Below are 19,281 nucleotides of genomic sequence, written 5' to 3' on the forward strand. Positions count from 1 at the left end.
CTGGCGAGCACCCAGGAGACGACAATGGCTAGCAGTCGTACTGCACCGTCTGCTGCCAGCCTAAGATGTATAAGAGAGATGGAGTGGATCAAAACAAGAAAGAGACCAGATTTGTTTTGTATTAATTTGTATTCATTTGCTCCCCCCTCCCTCCCTCTGTGAATAGTGGGGGGAGGGATAGCTCAGTAGTTTGAGCATTGGCCTGCTAAACCCAGGGTTTTGAGTTCAATCCTTGAGGGAGCCATTCTGTGTGACAGTTGTGTGTGTTTCTCCTTGATGCAAACCCACCTCCTTTGTTGATTTTAATTCCCTGTAAGCCATGTCGTCAGTCGCCATTCCCTCCGTCAGAACAACGGCAGACAATCGTTTCACACCTTTTTTTTTTTAAGCGCAGACGCCATAGCATAGCAAGCATGAAGCCTGCTCAGATCACCATGGCAATTATGAGCACTGTAAACACCACGTGCATTATCCTGCAGTATATGCAGAACCTGCAAAAGCAAAACCAGGTGAGGAGGTGACGGCAGCGTGGTGACGAGAGTGATGAGGACATGGACACAGACTTCTCTCAAAGTACGGGCCCCGGCAATGTGGACATCATGGTGTTAATGGGGCAGGTTCATGCCGTGGAACGCCGATTCTGGGCCCGGGAAACAAGCACAGACTGGTGGGACCGCATAGTGTTGCATGTCTGGGACGATTCCCAGTGGCTGCAAAACTTTCGCATGCGTAAGGGCACATTCATAGAACTTTGTGACTTGCTTTCCCTTGCCCTGAAGCACAAGAATACCAAGATGAGAGCAGCCCTCACAGTTCACAAGCGAGTGGTGATAGCCCTGTGGAAGCTTGCAACGCCAGGCAGCTACCAGTCAGTCGGGCATCAATTTGGAGTGGGCAAATCTACTGTGGGGGCTGCTGTGATCCAAGTAGCCAACGCAATCAAAGAGCTGCTGATATCAAGGGTAGTGACTCTGGGAAATGTGCAGGTCATAGTGGATGGCTTTGCTGCAATGGGATTCCCTAACCGTGGGGGGAGCACCAAGGCAGCGAGTACATAAACCAAAAGGGGTACTTTTCAGTGGTGCTGCAAGCACTGGTGGATCACAAGGGACGTTTCACCAACATCAACGTGGGATGGCTGGAAAGGTACATGACGCTCGCATCTTCAGGAACTCTGGTCTGTTTCAAAAGCTGCATCAAGGGACTTTCTTCCCAGACCAGAAAATAACCGTTGGGGATGTTGAAATGCCTATAACCGTTGAGGATGTTGAAATGCCTATAGTTATCCTTGGGGACCCAGCCTACTCCTTAATGCCATGGCTCATGAAGCCGTACACAGGCAGCCTGGACAGTAATCAGGAGCTGTTCAACTATAGGCTGCGCAAGTGCAAAATGGTGGTAGACTGTGCATTTGGATGTTTAAAAGCACGCTGGCACAGTTTACTGACGTGGTTAGACCTCAGTGAAACCAATATTCCCATTGTTATTACTGCTTGCTGTGCGCTCCACAATATCTGTGAGAGTAACGGGGAGACGTTTATGGCAGGGTGGGAGGTTGAGGCAAATCGCCTGGCAACTGATTACGCGCAGCCAGACACCAGGGCGGTTAGCAGAGTACAGGAGGGCGCGGTGCGCATCAGAGAAGCTTTGAAAACCAGTTTCATGACTGGCCAGGCTATGGTGTGAAAGTTCTGTTTGTTTCTCCTTGATGAAACCTCCCCTCCCCTCCCCCCGCCCCGTGGTTCACTCTACTTCCCTGTAAGCTAGCCACCTTTCCCTCCACCCTTCGATCACCACTTGCAGAGGCAATAAAGTCATTGTTGCTTCACATTCATGCATTCTTTATTAATTCATCACACAAATAGGGGTGGGGGAGGAGGGAAGCACCAGGACCAGGTGGGGTGGGGGAGGAGGGAAGGACAAGGCCACACTGCAGTTTAAAACTTATTGAATGCCAGCTTTCTGTTGCTTGGGCAGTCCTCTGGGGTGGAGTGGTTGGGTGCCCGGAGGCCCCCCCACTGCGTTCTTGGGCATCTGGGTGAGGAGACTATGGTACCTGGGGAGGAGGGCGGTTGGTTACACAGGGGCTGTAGCAGCGGTCTGTGCTCATGCTGCCTTTCCTGAACTTCAACCATACGCCGGAGCATATCAGTTTGTTCCTCCAGTAGCCTCAGCATTGTCTCTTGCCTTCTGTCACCAAGCTGACGCCACCTATCATCTTCAGCCCGCCACCTGTCCTCACGTTCATATTGTGCTTTCCTGGACTCTGACATTGTCTGCCTCCACGCATTCTGCTGGGCTCTTTCAGTGTGGGAGGACTGCATGAGCTCAGAGAACATTTCATCGCGAGTGCGTTTTTTTCACCTTTTAATCTTCGCTAGCCTCTGGGAAGGGGAAGATAGTGTGAGCATTGAAACGTTTGCAGCTGGTGGAGGAAAAAAAAGGGAGAGTGGTAGTTAAAAAGACACATTTTACAGAACAATGGGTAGAGTCCTTCATGGTAAACCTTGCTGTTAACATTACATAGCACATGTGCTTTCGATACAAGGTCGCATTTTGCCTCTTATTGAGGGTATGCCGGTTTGGTGTGAGAGATCACTCATGCAGGGCCGGACAACAGAATTCGGCTTGCAGGCAGCCATGGTAAGACAGTCTTTTGGCTTCTTTAACCTTCATAACATGTGGGAATGGTTTCAAACAGCAGCACCCTCATTTCCCATACCAATCAGCCATTGGGTTGGCCATTTAAAATGGGTTGGCAATTTAAAAGGGAGGGGCTGTGGTTTTCGGGTTAACGTGCAGCACAAACCCAACTAACCCCTCCCCCCCGCACAGACAGACACACCCAATTATCTGGGATGATCGCTTCACCCCTCCCCCCACCGCGTGGCTAACAGCGGGGAACATTTCTTTTCAGCCACAGGCAAACAGCCCAGCAAGAACGGGCACCTCTGAATGTCCCCTTAATAAAATCACCCTATTTCAACCAGGTGACCATGAATGATATCACTGAGGATAACAGATGAAGAACGGATGTTGTTTGAATGCCATCAAACACCGGGACCATATGCTGTGTTATGCAATGATTCCAGACTACGTGCTACTGGCCTGGCGTGGTAAAGTGTCCTACCACGGAAGACGGAATAAGGCTGCCCTCCCCAGAAACCTTTTGCAAAGGCTTTGGGAGTACATCCAGGAGAGTTTTATAGAGATGTCCCTGGAGGATTTCCGCTCCATCCCCAGACACGTTAACAGACTTTTCCAGTAGCTGTACTGGCCGCGAATGTCAGGGCAAATTAATCATTAAACACGCTTGCTTTTAAACTATGTATAATATTTACAAAGGTACACTCACAGAGGTCCCTTCTCCGCCTGGCGGGTCCGGGAGGCAGCCTTCGGTGGGTTCGGGGGGTACTGACTCCAGGTCCAGGATGAGAAACAGTTCCTGGCTGTCGGGGAAAACGGTTTCTCCGCTTGCTTGTTGTGAGCTATCTTCAACCACCTCCTCCTCGTCCCCAAAACCTGCATCCCTGTTGCGTGCTACTCCATTGACTGAGTCAAAGCACAGGGTTGGGGTAGTGGTGGCTGCACCTCCTAGAATGGCATACAGCTCATCATAGAAGCAGCATGTCTGGGGCTCTGACCCGGAGCGGCCGTCTGCCTCTCTGGTTTTTTGGTAGGCTTGCCTCAGCTCCTTAAGTTTCACACAACATTGCTGCGGGTCCCTGTTATAGCCTCTGTCCTTCATGCCCTTGGAGATATTTTTGAATGTTCTGATAGCACGGATTCGTCTCCCCATACAGCGATCAGATCCCGTACCTCCTGTTCGGTCCATGCTGGAGCTCTTTTGCGTTTTTTGGACTCCATCATGGTCACCTTTGCTGATGAGATCTGCACTCACCTGCAGATTGCCACGCTGGTCAAACAGGAAATGAGATTCAAAAGTTCGCGGGCCTTTTCCTGTCTACCTGGCCAGTGCATCTGAATTGAGAGCGCTGTCCAGAGCAGTCACAATGGAGCACTCTGGGATAGCTCCCGGAGGCCAATACCATCGAATTGCGACCACACTACCCCAAATTTGACCCGGCAAGATAGATTTCAGCGCTAATCCCCTCGTTGGGGGAGGAGTACAGAAATCGATTTTAAGAGCCCTTTACCTCGAAAAAAAGGCTTCGTCGTGTGGACGGGTGCAGGGTTAAATCGATGTAACGCTGCTAAATTCAACCTAAACTCGTAGTGTAGACCAGGGCTAAAGCTGCATTCTTTTTTCAGTGGAATCCCTTCTGCGTTATGGCAGAAGTGGGTAGTGATACCGGCTGCTTTTTAAATTCCCTTTGTTCCATCTGTCAGGAAAAACGAACCCCCTCATACTATTCTCTAATTTGGGCAAAAATATTTACTTCATTTGGACTGTCTTGGATTAGCAAACTTCAATGTTTTTTTCCCTATCCTTTAGGATTCTCAAATCCGTCAGAGTACAGCTTACAGTTTACATCAGCCTCAGGGAAACAAAGAGCATGGCACTGAAAGAAATGGTAGCCTATATAAGAAAAGTGATGGGTATGTACCATTAGACAATTACTGGAAAAAAACTGCAGTCCTGTGAGCCTATGTAATTTTAATACTAATTATATATAAACTTGAGTCACTTTGTCTTTTTTTTAAAACCAGAATCAGAAAAGTATGGCAGAAAAGGAAATGCTCAGTTAAAAATGGTTTCCTTACAATTTCCCATGGTACAGTAAGTATTTGTTTATAGTATTTTATGCATGTATTTGGTTGCTAATACAAAACAATGTTGTTGTATATTTATAGTTCAGAATTAGCTAGATTCCTCATGCAGCATTTTGAATTAGATGGCTCTATCTTTTTATGGCAGCCTTGCAAAATTGCCATGAGAATTTAACAACCCAACCACAAAATCTTATAGTTTGCCCTTTATTATGCTGATTGCTGATAATGAAACATGTATTTTACTTTCCTGTTTTTTTGTTCTTGGGTAAATTGTCAAGTAGAATTTTGCAAGGCCACTGTAAATATACAGTGAAAAGGTATATTGGGGGTCACTTTTTAGATTATCCAGTATATCTTTTACAATCAATATTGTTGTTTTGAAAGGATAAATGCTTCTTAGGGTTGATGTATCTTTGTTTAAAATTTGATTATGATCTCAATTTCTAGCTATTCATAAAAATGAACTATCTCCCAGAAAGTTTAGCTGTCAGATATACTTGTCTTTATTAAATATGCAAGTTGTAAGTACTTTTTCTCTAATAATAATAATAATAATAATAATATTGAATAATACTTACAAACTCTTGGATGACAGGAGAGGCCTCAGAAGCCTGGTGAAGGGATAATGTAGTTCCCGTCTTTAAAAAGGAGGAGCCGGAGAACAATACGAGTCAGCCTGACTTCGATACCTGGAAAGCTACTAGAGCAATGTATAAAACATTGAATTTGCGAATACCTGGAGGCTGAAGGGGTAATCACTAGCAGCCAGCATGGATTTACCAAAAACAAATCATGCCAAACCAGCTTGATTTCCCTCTTTGACAGGGTAGCTGATTTCATGGATAGGGGGAATATGACGGTGGACATATCTCTGGACTTCAGCAAGGCTTTTGACACAGTCCCACATGACAGTCTGCTAAGAAGTGCAGGCTCGACAGAACTATCATTAAGTGGATATATAATTGATTGAACAACCACAAACAAAGAGTAACTATTAATGGAATGATGTCGGATTGGAGGGAGGTCTCAAGTGGGGTTCCACAGGGATCTGTTCTGGGTCTGGTGTTATTTAACATCTTTATTAATTACCTACATCCGAGTCTAGAGAGCATACTGATCAAGTTTGCGGAATACACAAAGCTAGGGGGAGTTGCCAATATTTTGGAGGGTAGAGCTAAAAATCAGAGGGCTCTCAATAAATTGAAGAACTGGGCTATAGACAACAAAATGAAATTCATCAAAGACAAATATAAGGTGTGTGATAGACCCAGACCAGTTGGGAACAGCAGAGTAGCAGAAGGGAGATATACTGGCCACTGGATAAGTAGTTTTCTGTTCCCTGAGTGACCAGAGCAGGGGCTGCTCCAGGCTAATAAACCACCTGACTCCAATTAACCTGCTAAGAGTCAGGTGAGGCAGTTAAGCACCTGACTCTAATTAAGGCCCCTCTGATGCTATAAAAGGGCTCACTCCAGTCAAGCCAGGGGGAGCCAGGGAGCCAGAGGAGAGGAAGTGTGTGTGAGGAACTGGGAGCAAGAGGTGTGCAAGAAGCTGAGAGTGAGTAGGCGTACTGCTGGAGGACGGAGAAGTACAAGCATTATCAGACATCAGGAGGAAGGTCCGGTGGTGAGGACAAAGAAGGTGTTGGGAGGAGGCCATGGGGAAGTAGCCCAGGGAGTTGTAGGTGTCGTGCAACTGTACCAGGAGGCACTCTAAACAGCTGCAATCCACAGGGCCCTGGGCTGGAACCCGGAGTAGAGAGTGGGCCTGGGTTCCCCCCATACCTCCCAACTCCTGATCAAACACAGGAGGAATTGACCTGGACTATAGCTTCTACCAGAGGGGAAGGTCTCTGGACTGTTTCCTGACCCACAGGGTGAATCTGTGAAGCAAGCAAATCCGCCAATAAGCGCAGGACCCACCAAGGTAGAGGAGGAACTTTGTCACAGGTGCTACACTTAGAAAAATCAAAACAAATACAGAATGGGGGGAAACTGGCTTGGCAGCAGCACTGCTGAGAATGATCTGGGAGTTGTGATAGATCACAACCTCAACATGAGCCAGCCATGCGATTCTGTTGCAAAAAACAGACAAACAAAAACAAATGCAATTTTAGGTTGTATTAATAGAGGCATAGCATGCAAGTCATGGGAGATGATAGTACCGCTTTACTCGGTGCTGGTTAGGGCTCAGCTGGAGTAGTGTGTCCAGTTTTGGTCACCAATGTAGAGAAACTGGAAAGGATCCAAAAAGTCCTGAATTTTGGCAAGGGGTTAGACTAGATGACACTTGTGGGCCCTTCTAACCCTATGATTCGATCGTTCGGGGATCTCCATTCTTTTTAGTCATGTGGCCTTGCGTGGATTTAAGTGGGGAGTGCTTTCTAAGCTTTTCTCAGTTTCTGAAGCAACCATCTTGAGGCAGTAGCTAATGCCATGATATGACTCCATATACTTTGTTATTACTTGTCAGGTGTTCTCTGACAATGATGGAGGATCTTTCGCTCTATCAATCATTTACCTGTAAGAGTAAATATTTTCTTGTGTGATGGGGAGTGTGTGTGTGTATACGCGCACGATACATATGCACAGACTTTCATTGTCCTAAATGTACTAGATTATTAGCAATCTGAAGTCTCAGGAAATTAGCAATCATACAGGCAGGTTGCAAGATAGTGATTTACTAATTCAGTGCTGAAGAAGAACAGAGACATCTCTCTTGTGTTATATCAGCAATTGGAGATTGTCTGTTGACACCTTCCTGCTTGCAATGTAACATGCAGGAATGAAAAACACAATGACAGAAACAGATTGAGCCATGTAACTAGCAATTTATGAGTGGTCTTGAATCAAAGAGTTATGAATGAGACCTTTCTTTTTTCAAGAAACCTGAAGTTGATTGTGTACAAAAAGCCTAAGCAGGAATCTGCCAGACTTTTTTGCAAAAGAAAACAAAGGGAGATGCTTTAGTAATGAATGCTTTCTTCCTTTATTCTTGGAAATTGTTAATGTAACCTTGCCTTCTCTAGCAACACAATTAATAACAAAAAGAGATAGCGGGTTCATGTTCCCCATGGCTGGCTCAGGATTAACAATTGGTTTGGTTTTATTCTGCTTGAGATGGCAATAAGTCATGCCAGCAGACATCCAGATTTGCCAGTTCTACCCTTAGAATCTAGAAATCACTTCAGTCCCTAACAGCATACCTCTTAAAGTGGAAGAGAAGATTTAATAGTTTGGCTCTCAGGCCCTTCTTATTGCTATAGCAATGTACTAAATGATCAGATCAGCTGGTTAATGATAGTTTAGTTAATGGCCTTCTGCTCTTGCCCCATTTGAAAATTATTTACATAGTTTCTACATGAACCAGCCTAGAATTCTTCAGTGTTATGTGAGAGACCTGGATGTTTCATTCCAGAAATCACCCTTTTTGCTGCCTGAGCCTGCCAAGGCTTAAAGTGTCGTGTATACAATTTATTCCTTTAAGGGGTAGGGAGAGAAGGCTATAGTTGACTAAGTGGCAGCATTAATTAATGCTGAAGGAGTGGGAGTTTCCATCTTTCATCTTATTGGATGATGAATTGTATTTGATTAATTGGATGTTGGGAGGGTACAATGGTAACCTTAAAATATCTGAGGAGTGAAGCAGGTACTGTGAAAAGGTTCAGAAATCCCAAACTAGTACTATAACTAGTTAACATGAAATCCAGGCAGCTACCTGGTGTTCTAACCAGAATGTCATCCAACTGTCCTCAGAGTAGATTTAGATTATATGATTGAAACACCAACAGGTGGTTGAACCTTGTCTAAACCAAAGTTACCATTATTGTTGCAGTGGTGGAGGTGAGCTGGTGGTAGTAATTGTAAGAAACTTAGACAAACCATTTTGTGGTGTGAAAGTTCTGTGATCTGAGGCATCCGATTGGTGAGAAATCGCTTTTAGGCGTTGAAATGGTGGGTGTGCACTTAAATGCTAATATGGTTTTGGTATCAATACTGATGTTGACTTATTCAGTGGAATGGACTAATCTCAATTTAAAGATGTTTTGAGATGTCAGTGTTTCCAAAATTAGGATGTTCACATCTTGAAGTGTTTAAAAAGTGGTTGCAGCTACTTTTCTAGATACCCAAATGCCGATAGAAAGGATTGGGAGAGTACTCCCAAACTGGGTACAAAGACCAAAAGAGACCAGGCCCAGATGTCTTCCAACTAAATTGGAAAATCTGTGCAGAAGACATCTAGGTTTGGTACTTCTAGGACTTCAGGTTTCGCATCCCACTGGAAATTAGATTAATCCTGAATATGCTTTAGACTCTGAGTCCAATACATATCTTGTGATTCCAACACATTTTGGAATTTTTTCAAGTACTTTTACATTTTAAACTTTTGGTAAATATAGCAAACTATACTAGTATGGTATAAAATAGTTCTGGCTGGTGACTTGGACATCAGAACATAAAACATTTAGCAAACTATTTGCTCTATTTCAAGCCTCCATTCCAGTCAGTCATCTTGTTGGGAAAGAGTTTGTTGCATCAAAATGTTTAACAAGCGAAAATCAAGAAATGTTAATGTTATGAACATTATAGAGAGATCACACCAAGAAAATAGACCCAAGTTCATATTGGCAAGAAGTTATTCGCTTGCTTAATTCTAGCTTGAAACAATGTTTGTCTCCAGTAAACTAAAATAATGAAAATTGAAATCTCTGTGTAATATATAACTTTTCATTGCCTTCCAAACAAAAATATTCAGCCTGCTTATCTGTTTGCATCCAAGACTTCTGTGGGTACAGTTTTTGCTTTACTTTGTCCTGTAAGCATTCTGTAGCGTCATTGTCCCAAGACACACATGACTTTCCATTGTGCAAGCCTCTCAGGTTTGTTGAATAGAAGAGTGCAGATTCTACCCCTTTTTTTTTAATATACAATATTCTTCATGGATACGAGGCTTGTGTAGAGGAACTTAAATCTAGAAGGAAAATAATTCTCTGATAACTCTTATTTCCCTTGTTCTTGTGCTCCTTTCACTATTTTATCTTTATCCTTCCTCAGCTCCGATGATGTCAATATCACTTTTCTGATAGCTCCATCATTTTATTTATTTTATAACAAGAGAATGTATATGCTCTTTCTCCATTGATTTGTTCTTCCTGCTTGTTTAAGTGTATTATTGTCACCAATCAGTTTTCAAGAAGTGAAGTCAGGTCTACTTTTTTAGGGATTCTCTTGTAATCCAGTAACATAACACTATTTCTTCTTTGTGTGATAGTTCCTGTTGTATTCCACTGGGGTTATGCATGTGCACCGTGCATCTGGAGCCAAAGCATTTGAAAGTAGTGTCCGTTGGTCCACACATGGGTCCATTGGCTCACTTTGTGACTCTGCCTGAGGGAATGAAGAGTGGGTGTACTGACTGCCTTCTCACTGCCACATGGTCCAGGTTGGAACCTACAGTGCCCACAACTTCGGCTTCATTTTATAAAATAAGAATTGTCTAGTTTACACATAGTTATAACAGTTTTAATAGTTTTTACAGTTTAGTATTTTATAGACCTATTAGTGTTAGATTAAACTCCCACAGGGAACCTCCCCCCCCCCCCCCCCATGCCCTGTTTGGGTACTGGGCTATGCTTAGGACTCTGGGCTTCAAACCCTGTGTTTCCTGTCTGTGATCCTTCTCAGTGAACGACGACCACCAGCACTGTCTGTACTGCTTTGGGGAAGCCCATATCGTGGCAAGGTGTGGTATCTGCCAGTCATTCCCCAGCCATACCCAAGAAAGGCGTGAACTTCATCTCCACAAATACATCATGGAGAAGGCCATGAGGCCTCAATCGGATCCAGCCTGGGGACTCCCTCCCCACCCCCGAACACATCAGCCTGATTCAGCAAGGAGTGCGCCTCCTGCTGTTAAGTCCGACTCTGGTGTGGGAGAATTTACCCCCACAGTGGGGTCTTTTCAGGAAGCACACTCATGAGCATGAGACTAAGTCTTTCTGGAAATCCACTTCAAATAAGTTGGATTCAGCTGTAAGCAAGCCAATCAGCTTGGCCCATGTGGACTTAGGACATCCTAAACCCCAGAGGCATGACAAGAAAGCTGCTGGTAACCCATGCCATGGGGGCCCCTCTGACCACTTATCAACCCTCCTAATGGCCATACTGGGGGGCCTTGGGACCAGTACTCCCTTGAAGAGTTAATCCGATCTTCCAGGGAGTCAGATCTGCCCCTGGATCCAACAGAGGAGGAGGAATATTACGCTCTGGATGAAGCAGTGATTCCTATATCCCTTTCCCCTTCAGCTCCCTGATGACTTCAAGCAGTTCCAGGACTTTCTCCACAGAGTTGCTGAAGAGCTTCAGATTCCTTTTGAGGAGATGCAGGACTCCCAGCACAAACTCTTAGACATCATCCATGCATATGGATTCAACAGAATAGCTTGCAGATCACCTCAGCAGGTCCTTCTCCACTCACACGGGTAGTCCCTTAATCCGGACATCACAAGAGACATCTTCCAGAGATGGGGGGACTCCCCTTACAGACCTGATTGCTACCCGTGACAACAGGAAATGCCATCAGTTTTGCTCCCTGAGGGGCCACAGCCCCAGGCCTCTTACGGACACCTTCCTGTTGACATGGACAACTTACGTATACGACATCTTTCCCCCCATTCCGCTAATTCACAAGGTTCTGTTGAAGTTCAAGCAGGACCAAGCATGGGTTATCCTTATAACCCCAGCGTGGCCCAGACAACACAGGTTCACCACTTTCTTGAGCCTTTCATTGGAGCCCCACATCCGACTCCCACTGAACCTGGACCTGATCACCCAGGATCATGGTCAGCTGCGGCACCTGAACCTCAGCTCTCTTCATCTGACAGCCTGGAACCTTCATGGCTGAATCCTGAAGAGCAAGCTTGCGCAGAGTAGAGTCCTACTAGGCAATAGAAAACTCTCCACCAGGGCAATTTACCTGGCAAATTGGAAATGATTCTCCATCTGGTCTTCCGGATATGGGGTTCTGCCTAGGCAGTGCTTATTGCAGCTTGTTTTGGAGTACCTTCTACTCTTGAAACAAGGTCTGGCCCTTTCTTCAATCAAGGTCCACCTGATGGCCAGGTCGATTATTTTGCACAAAGTGGTAATTCGTTTCCTCAAAGGCCTGGAGAGGGTGTTCCCTCAGATAAAGGAACCAATCCCTCCTTGAGACTTAAATCTTGTCCCATCAAAGCTGACAGGCCTGCCCTTCGAGCCGCTAGTAACATGCTCACTGTTGCACTTCTTCGGAAGGTGGCCTCTTTAGTGGCCATCACTTTGCCCAGAAGAGTTTTGGAGATCCGAGCCCTCACCTTGGAACCCCTATATACAATGTTCTTCAAAGATAAAGTCAGCTACACTCGCATCCAAAGTTCCTCCCAAAAGTGGTTTCACAGTTCCACTGCAGCCAATCAATGTTTCTACTAGAATTCTATCGTAAGCTGCATGCAGATAGGGAAAAACAATATCTGCACTCTTTGGATGTTAGAAGGGTCCTGAAGGACCAAACCATTCGGCAGATCGACTCAGCTGTTCATAGCAATAGCTGAGAGAATGAAGGGGCTCCCCATCTCTGCTCAGAGGATTTTGTCTTGGATCACTTTGTGTATCTGGGCATGTTACAGCCTTGCAGGGGTCCCTCTTCCACCTAACCTGACTGCTCACTCCACAAGATCTCAAGCCTCTTAGGCTGCTTTCCTTGCTCAAGTTCCTATTTAGGATCTCTGCAGGGTAGCAACGTGGTCCTCCATGCACACGTATTCGCTGCACTATGCCATTACCCAACGAGCCACAGATGATGTCTGCTTCGGCTGCACAGTGTTGCAGTCAGCTTGTCCTTGAACTCCAAGCCCACCTCCTGTGCAACTGCTTAAGAGTCACCTACATTGGAATGGACGTGTGCAAGCACTTGAAGAAAAAATGGTTATTAACCTTTCTGCAACTGTTCTTCGAGATGTGTTGCACATGTCCATTCCAAGACCTACCCGGCGTCCCCTCTCTGAGTGGTTGGTAAGAAGAAACTGAAGGGATGTGGGGTTGGCAAGGCCCCTTATACCGGCGCTACGAGCAGGCGGCACCCGGGGGCACTGGAGCTGATCTGATGGATACCACTAAGGGAAAAATGCTGGCAACTGTGCCCGGGGCATGCACACATCTGCGTTTTTTTTCTCACCCCACTCCCAACTCACTGGTGGTCCTGTCCGCTTCTGAAAGAGCTAGACAGTAACATCTTTGGTCTACTTCTGCTGATAGGGGGCAAACGCCTGGATCTGCAGGAAAGAAAAGTCTTCTCATTATCCAGCCTCCATTTCAGGATAGCCAATTACCAGGCGCTAATAGCTAAATACAATTTCCTGATCCATGCCAAGTTTGAGGAGTTTATTGACAGCCTTCCACAGCAGGACAGAGCTCGTTTTCTGATAGACAAAGGCAAACTCATAGTCAGGACCACTCTCCAATCTGTAATTGATGCTGCTGATATTTCCTCTAGAGCTGGAGCTACTGCCATTATCCATAGGGAATCATGACTCCATGCATCAGGGTTGCCTAAGGAGGTCCAGAATACCATCAAGGACCTCCCCTTTGATGAATCACACCTTTTCAACCAGAAGACAGACGAGTCCCTCCATACCATGAAGGATTCCAGGGCTACCCTCCGCTTGCTTGGTATATACACGCTTGCCCCTAAGAGGAAGTTTCACAGCCCATTGGTCTAGATCCAGACATATGGCTCAGCAGTTTTTCCATCAGAGACCCTATGAGCCACTACATAAGAGACAGAGGGTTCAAAAGTCCTGCTTCCCTACACCCTCTGCAACACGTTCTGCATATCATTCTCAGCCTCCGGCTCCACATTATTTTTTATTGGAACTCAAGAGTCACGAAACACTAAGCCCAACACCTCATGACCCCCACGCACCATGTGTGGGTTGGCTAGCACTCTTATTGCACTCCAGGTGTTGAAAAACAACAGACAAGTGGGTGCTGAATGTCATCCATTCTGGCTATATGATAGAGTTTGCATCCCTACCTCTTTCAAAAAAAAAAACCCTCTCTGCCCACTTCGGGGACCCCTGTCACGAGAGTATTCTCAAACAAGAGGTGAACTCCTTAATGCAGCAAGGAGCAATAGAACATATCCCTCCTCAGTACCAGGGAAGAAAGTTTTACTTGACTTACTTCCTGGTACCCAAAAAGAAGGGCGGTTGGAGACCAATCCTTGACCTCTGCCATCTCAACCGCTTCATTCACAAACTCAGATTTTGCATGGTCACATTGGCAGCTATAATCCCATCTTTAGGAAAGAGCATGTGATTTACAGCTCTTTATATGAAGGATGCTTATTTTCAAATAGACATTCATCCTGCTCACAGATGCTTCCTCAGGTTCATGGTGGGTTCCAACTATTTTCAGTACAGAGTACTCCTTTTCGGAATAGACTCTCCCCAGAGTCTTTACCAAGATATTCTCGGTAGTAGCAGCCCATGTGAGACATCGTGGTCTCATTATCTTCCCCTGCCTCGACAACTGGCACAAAGTCTCGCCAGGAAGTCTATGCATCAACTCGCTGGGAGTCAGCATAAATACAGAAAAATGTGTCGTGTCGTGTCCCCTCCCCCATCTTTGAACTTCATCAGGGCAAACTTGAATTCTGTCACTGCAAGAGAGTACCTGCCCAGGACAGGTTCCAGGCCATGAACAAATCATAGCTCGCATCACAAACAATGCTGAAATACAGGTCAAGTCCTATCTGTCTCTCCTAGGTCATATGGCCTCATGCTCCTACGTCACCCCATTTCTAAGACTCCACCTTTGTTGCCTTCAGACATGGCTGTAATCAATGTTGTCTCCTTTGCTGTGGTCGACAAATCCTCATCAGGTATGCGTGGGCGTCCCCTTTCACCCTTCCTCTCCAGACAGGACCTTTATTACAGATGCATCCCTATGGGATTGGGGAGCCCACATGAACAGCCACACTGCACAAGATACCTGGATGTCTCGAGAGTTCAGGATGCACATCAGTACTCTGGAGTTGTGTGCAGTCTAGAAGGCATATGAGTCCTTTCTTCCATTTATCTATATTCAGCGTGTCCTTATAAATGTCAGACAACATTATGACTGTCTTCTACATCAGCAAGCTGGGTGGAGTGAGATCCACCTCCCTGTGTGCAGAAGCAGTCAGCCTCTGGAATTGGTGCATCAGCAATCAAATCACCCTATCGGCAACCTACCTTACGGGAAAGCAAAATCTGCTTGCAGATTCCCATAGCAGACATTTTACAATCAATCATGAGTGGGAGGTCCACGACTTGGTACTGTGCAATATTTTCACTCTGTGGGGAACCCCAACAAGGGATCTGTTCACCTCTCAAGAAAACAGAAAATGTACCACATATTGCTCCAGAGGAGCCCTTAGTCACCACTCCCAGGGTGATGCTCTGTTTCTTCCTTGGTCAAACCACTTCAATTATGCCTTCCCTCTGCTACCGCTCCTGCCATGAGTTCTATGCAAAATCTGTCAGGACAGAGAAGAGGTCATCCTGATCCTGGGCCCTTCTGGTTTCCCAACCTCCTATGCATGTCATCTCAACCACCAATCATCCTCCCAACATTTCCTGAGTCCTTGACCCAGTGGAACGGCAAGATGAGGCAACCCGATCCGCGTCCACTCCACCTCGGGTCTTGGTATTTGGATGGGCATCATCCTTAGAACGTTCATGCTCCACAGCCATAAGAGATCCTCTTTAATAGTAAAAAGGACTCTACTAGAAAATGTAACCTAATTAAATGGAAGTGCTTTTCTTCTTGGGCCCATCAAAGTGGCATTCTCCCAGAAACTGCACGTATTCCTCTTATCTTGTACTGTATCCTATCTTTGAGGACATCGGGTTTGTCCATCAGCTCCTTCCGAGTCCACTTGGCTGCAATCAGTGCATATCATCCACTTTCTTGGGACTACTTGATCTTCGCACATCCACAGACAAATAGATTCTGGAAAGGTTAATAAGAACTTTCCCACCTATTCAGAAGCCTACTCCCCAGTGGGACCTAAACACCGTCCTTTCAGTACTCACGTGTCCCCACTTTGAACCTTTAGTTTCTTGTTTCATGTGTCTCCTTTTAATGAAGGTTGCTTTTCTTGTAGTCATCATCTCAGCTAGAAGGGTTGGCGAATTTGGAACGATGATGGCAGATCCTCTGTACGCTATATTCCATAAGCATATGGTTTCTTTGCATCTACTCCCCAAATTCACCTCTGAGTAGTTTTGGAATTTCACCTTAACCAATCAATTCACTTTTCTGTGTTTTTTCCCAAAACCGCATGCTTTTTACCTGCAGAGAACAAAACCAATTGGGAAGTACCCGAGACTATTCATTGTTATAGCAGAGTCAGAGGGCATGTCTTCTCTATGCAGAGAATCTCCAAATGGATCTCTGGCTGCATTCTGTTCCATCAGCTGTCGAACCTCCCTCAGCCCCACTACCCTCCATGGGGTAAGATCTCATTCCACCGGAGTGTAAGCAACAACTGTGGCATCTCTTCAGGAGGTACCGCTCCTGGACATCTGTAAAGCGGCCACATGGGGCTCTGTTCACTTTTCTCTGGTGCAGTATGCATGCATAACCCACAGTGGAATACAGATAGGGACCACACATCTCGAAGAACCTCCAGTTACAAGTAAATAACATCCTCATACCAGCTTGGTTTTACAAAAATCTCAGTTTGTATACTGTAAAGCCTTATTTTCTTGTATGAGATTGGTAGGTTAAACTGATGACCATGATTATTGTTGTGACTTAAGTTCTTTTCAATCTATGTTATGCATTATTCTGTCCTTGCAATTTTATTTACCAGATTATTTAAACAGATGACTGGTTTTTGTTCACAGAAGCAATAACTGCCCTCATTTAATTTGATTTCTGATTTAATTGCTCTAGGAAAGTGTATCGATAGTTTTTGTTTGTAGTGATATATGTGATTCCTGGATTTCAGCCACCAAGATGGTGTCCTCATACACTGGAGGGAGGGGCAGCTATTTTGGGGAGAAAGTTGATATATTTATTTTTTGACATCTGCATTGCCCTTTTACGTGTTTTTTTTTTTTATTTTTTTTATTTTTTATTTTTAGGAAGACCTATTGTTAGATTTTACTTTTAATGAAACATGCCACTTTTATTCAAAGAGAAATTGATGTAGGAAAGAGGATCCTTGTCTGGAAGTGCTGAACCATGGGAGCACATACTATTTTGATTACCTTGCTTTTAGGATGTCTTTGGTAGCTCATTCTCCCCTCCTCCCTCTACCTCACCCCCCCCCAAAGTATATGCTTATTTTTAGAGAGTTCTGTAGTGAACTGTTTATTCTCCAGCAGTGTGGCTTTATAATATATGGGAGAGGAGACAATTACTTGTTTTTCTAAAGGAACTATAGTAATAATAATAATAGAGCCACACTTTCCCTCCCTCCTGCCTACTAGAAGTAGTAATGGAAATATTACTGGAATGGAAATGATTTCATTTGATTAGAAATATTCTAATGATCAAGGCAGTTATTGCCTTTATTATATCTGTTTCCTTCAGACAATTATTACGGTAAGTTAACCAAAGAGATGATTTATAAAATGGTTCTAGACCCATCCTTTACAACAAGACTCCCTTCACTTTCACCCTACACCTAATTACACCCATTCTGTCAATAGGTAAGGGAGTCTAGGTTACATACTTGGGAACCAGAAAAAAATATAAATTAAAGTATTCCTTGCACTAATCTTGTCTGATGCCCCAAAAATATGGGTGCTAGCCAGTTTTGGAAACTTTGTGGTCATACTCAGATGTCTTGTAATAGAATAGTATGCTTAGCTGCAGGCAGATTCTACCTACAGACAAGCAAATTCTTAATCAGTATGCATCTTACTAAGGGATATTACTTTGTGTGTTTTTTATCTTTAAATAGGCTAACCGACCTCCTGCAAAACTCAATCTGTTAACTTGCCAAGTGAAAACAAACCCAGAGGAGAAAAAATGTTTTGACCTCATATCACGTAGGTTTGTTGTTTAGTTCCTTAGGTCTTTACCTCTAGTAAACGTCCAAGGTTCAAAATTATTTCAGAAAATGTATCAGATTTAAAATATTAGTTTAATGTATGTGCAATGTTACCGTTACGACATTCCCTCTTTAAAACTCTTTGCCTTTCATCTCTTTCTCATAATGTTTCTCACCAAACTTGTTCATTCGCAAAACTATTCATGTTTAAACATGGGCTTGTTCCTTCATTTCACATTATCTTACATCATCCTTCAGTGGGGTCACAGTGCTGAAGCAGTAACAACTACAGTGTTTCCAAGATCAGTTATGATGTCCTAACTGCAGAGTAATTACTTCAATACAGACTCAAACAAAAGACTTAGAGCTGTGACAGAAAATTTCTTTATTAAATTATAAGTGTATTAGTGTCTTTAATAATCAGAGAAAGCAATGAAAAATACTTTTACTAAAAATTGATTTGATTTTGATTGATTTTGCTTAATTGTAAAATGCCCAAATTAAAGATACAAAATATGAACATTAAAGATTTGTATTATAAAACTTATATTAGGATGAAATGTAATTGAATAGTGGAGTTTTTTCTTTTGTTTGAGTATCCTGAACATTTTTATATTGTTTTTATTAAGTTAATAAATGCATGCAGTACATATTACAAGAATATGTACATGTATACTATAAAATGGGTGAAACTTACAATTTTTTCCTTTGTTACCTATCATTAATGTCTCAAATATACATAGTGGACCAAATTTTCTGAATGTTTAAGTGGGGGAAATGCTATTGAAATCAGTGAACCTGTATCTATTTACACCAGCAAAAATATGGCTTTCATATTCAGCTTTATCCCATTGAAATGTTCATTTTCTGTTTTTATATAAACATAACAAAGAACGAACCATAACATAGTAAAACCTTTTTCCAGGACGGGGGTGGGTAGTGGGAAGAAGGAGGGGGAAACCAAAAATAGACGCACAATGTTCCAAATGGAGTGGCTGACATAATGGAATGATCCATTGTAGAGTTCCAACTTTTATACCTAGAATGGATGTAACTTTTCAGATATATTAAGAGTAAATCTTGTAGGCCTGTATCTCTGTTGCCTTCCTCAAAATAAAAATATATTGTAATCTGTACAGTGTTACACTTGAATAATTCAAGGCCAGAGTCTCTCTTTTTTTTAATAACTATCCTGTTTACCAGTAACCAAAGCTGTTAACCCCTCCACAAGTAGGTGCACCGTAATAACTTCTGGTGTTTTTATTTTGTTTTTAAACCCAGTTGTTACCTGTTAAAAACCCTAATCGTGCAATTATATTTTTTGCTTTTGGAAACATCTGGATTATTTTATACCAGTGTGTGTCCTCTACTCCTATTTTTAAGATTTTGAATAAAAGAGTCATGTTTAACTACTTTACAGATAATCAGTCTAGACCTAGCTACATACATGGGGTAGACCCTGAT

At 43.8% G+C, this 19,281-nt stretch overlaps 1 protein-coding gene across 2 annotated transcripts in view; it reads left to right on the forward strand.

Moving 5' to 3' along the window:
* The window catches only part of ASAP2 (ArfGAP with SH3 domain, ankyrin repeat and PH domain 2), a 173,997-nt gene that overhangs the window by 98,963 nt on the left and 55,753 nt on the right, over window positions 1–19,281 (forward strand). For both annotated transcript variants that reach the window (XM_026655319.2, XM_026655323.2), the window contains exons 10-12: window positions 4,457–4,560; window positions 4,672–4,741; window positions 17,728–17,815. In XM_026655319.2, coding sequence (XP_026511104.1) covers window positions 4,457–4,560; window positions 4,672–4,741; window positions 17,728–17,815 — 262 coding nt within the window. The remainder of the gene's footprint in view (window positions 1–4,456; window positions 4,561–4,671; window positions 4,742–17,727; window positions 17,816–19,281) is intronic.

Source organism: Terrapene carolina, unplaced genomic scaffold, assembly GCF_002925995.2.
Source record: "Terrapene carolina triunguis isolate 2854851 unplaced genomic scaffold, T_m_triunguis-2.0 Scaffold42, whole genome shotgun sequence".
NCBI lineage: Eukaryota > Metazoa > Chordata > Testudines > Emydidae > Terrapene > Terrapene triunguis.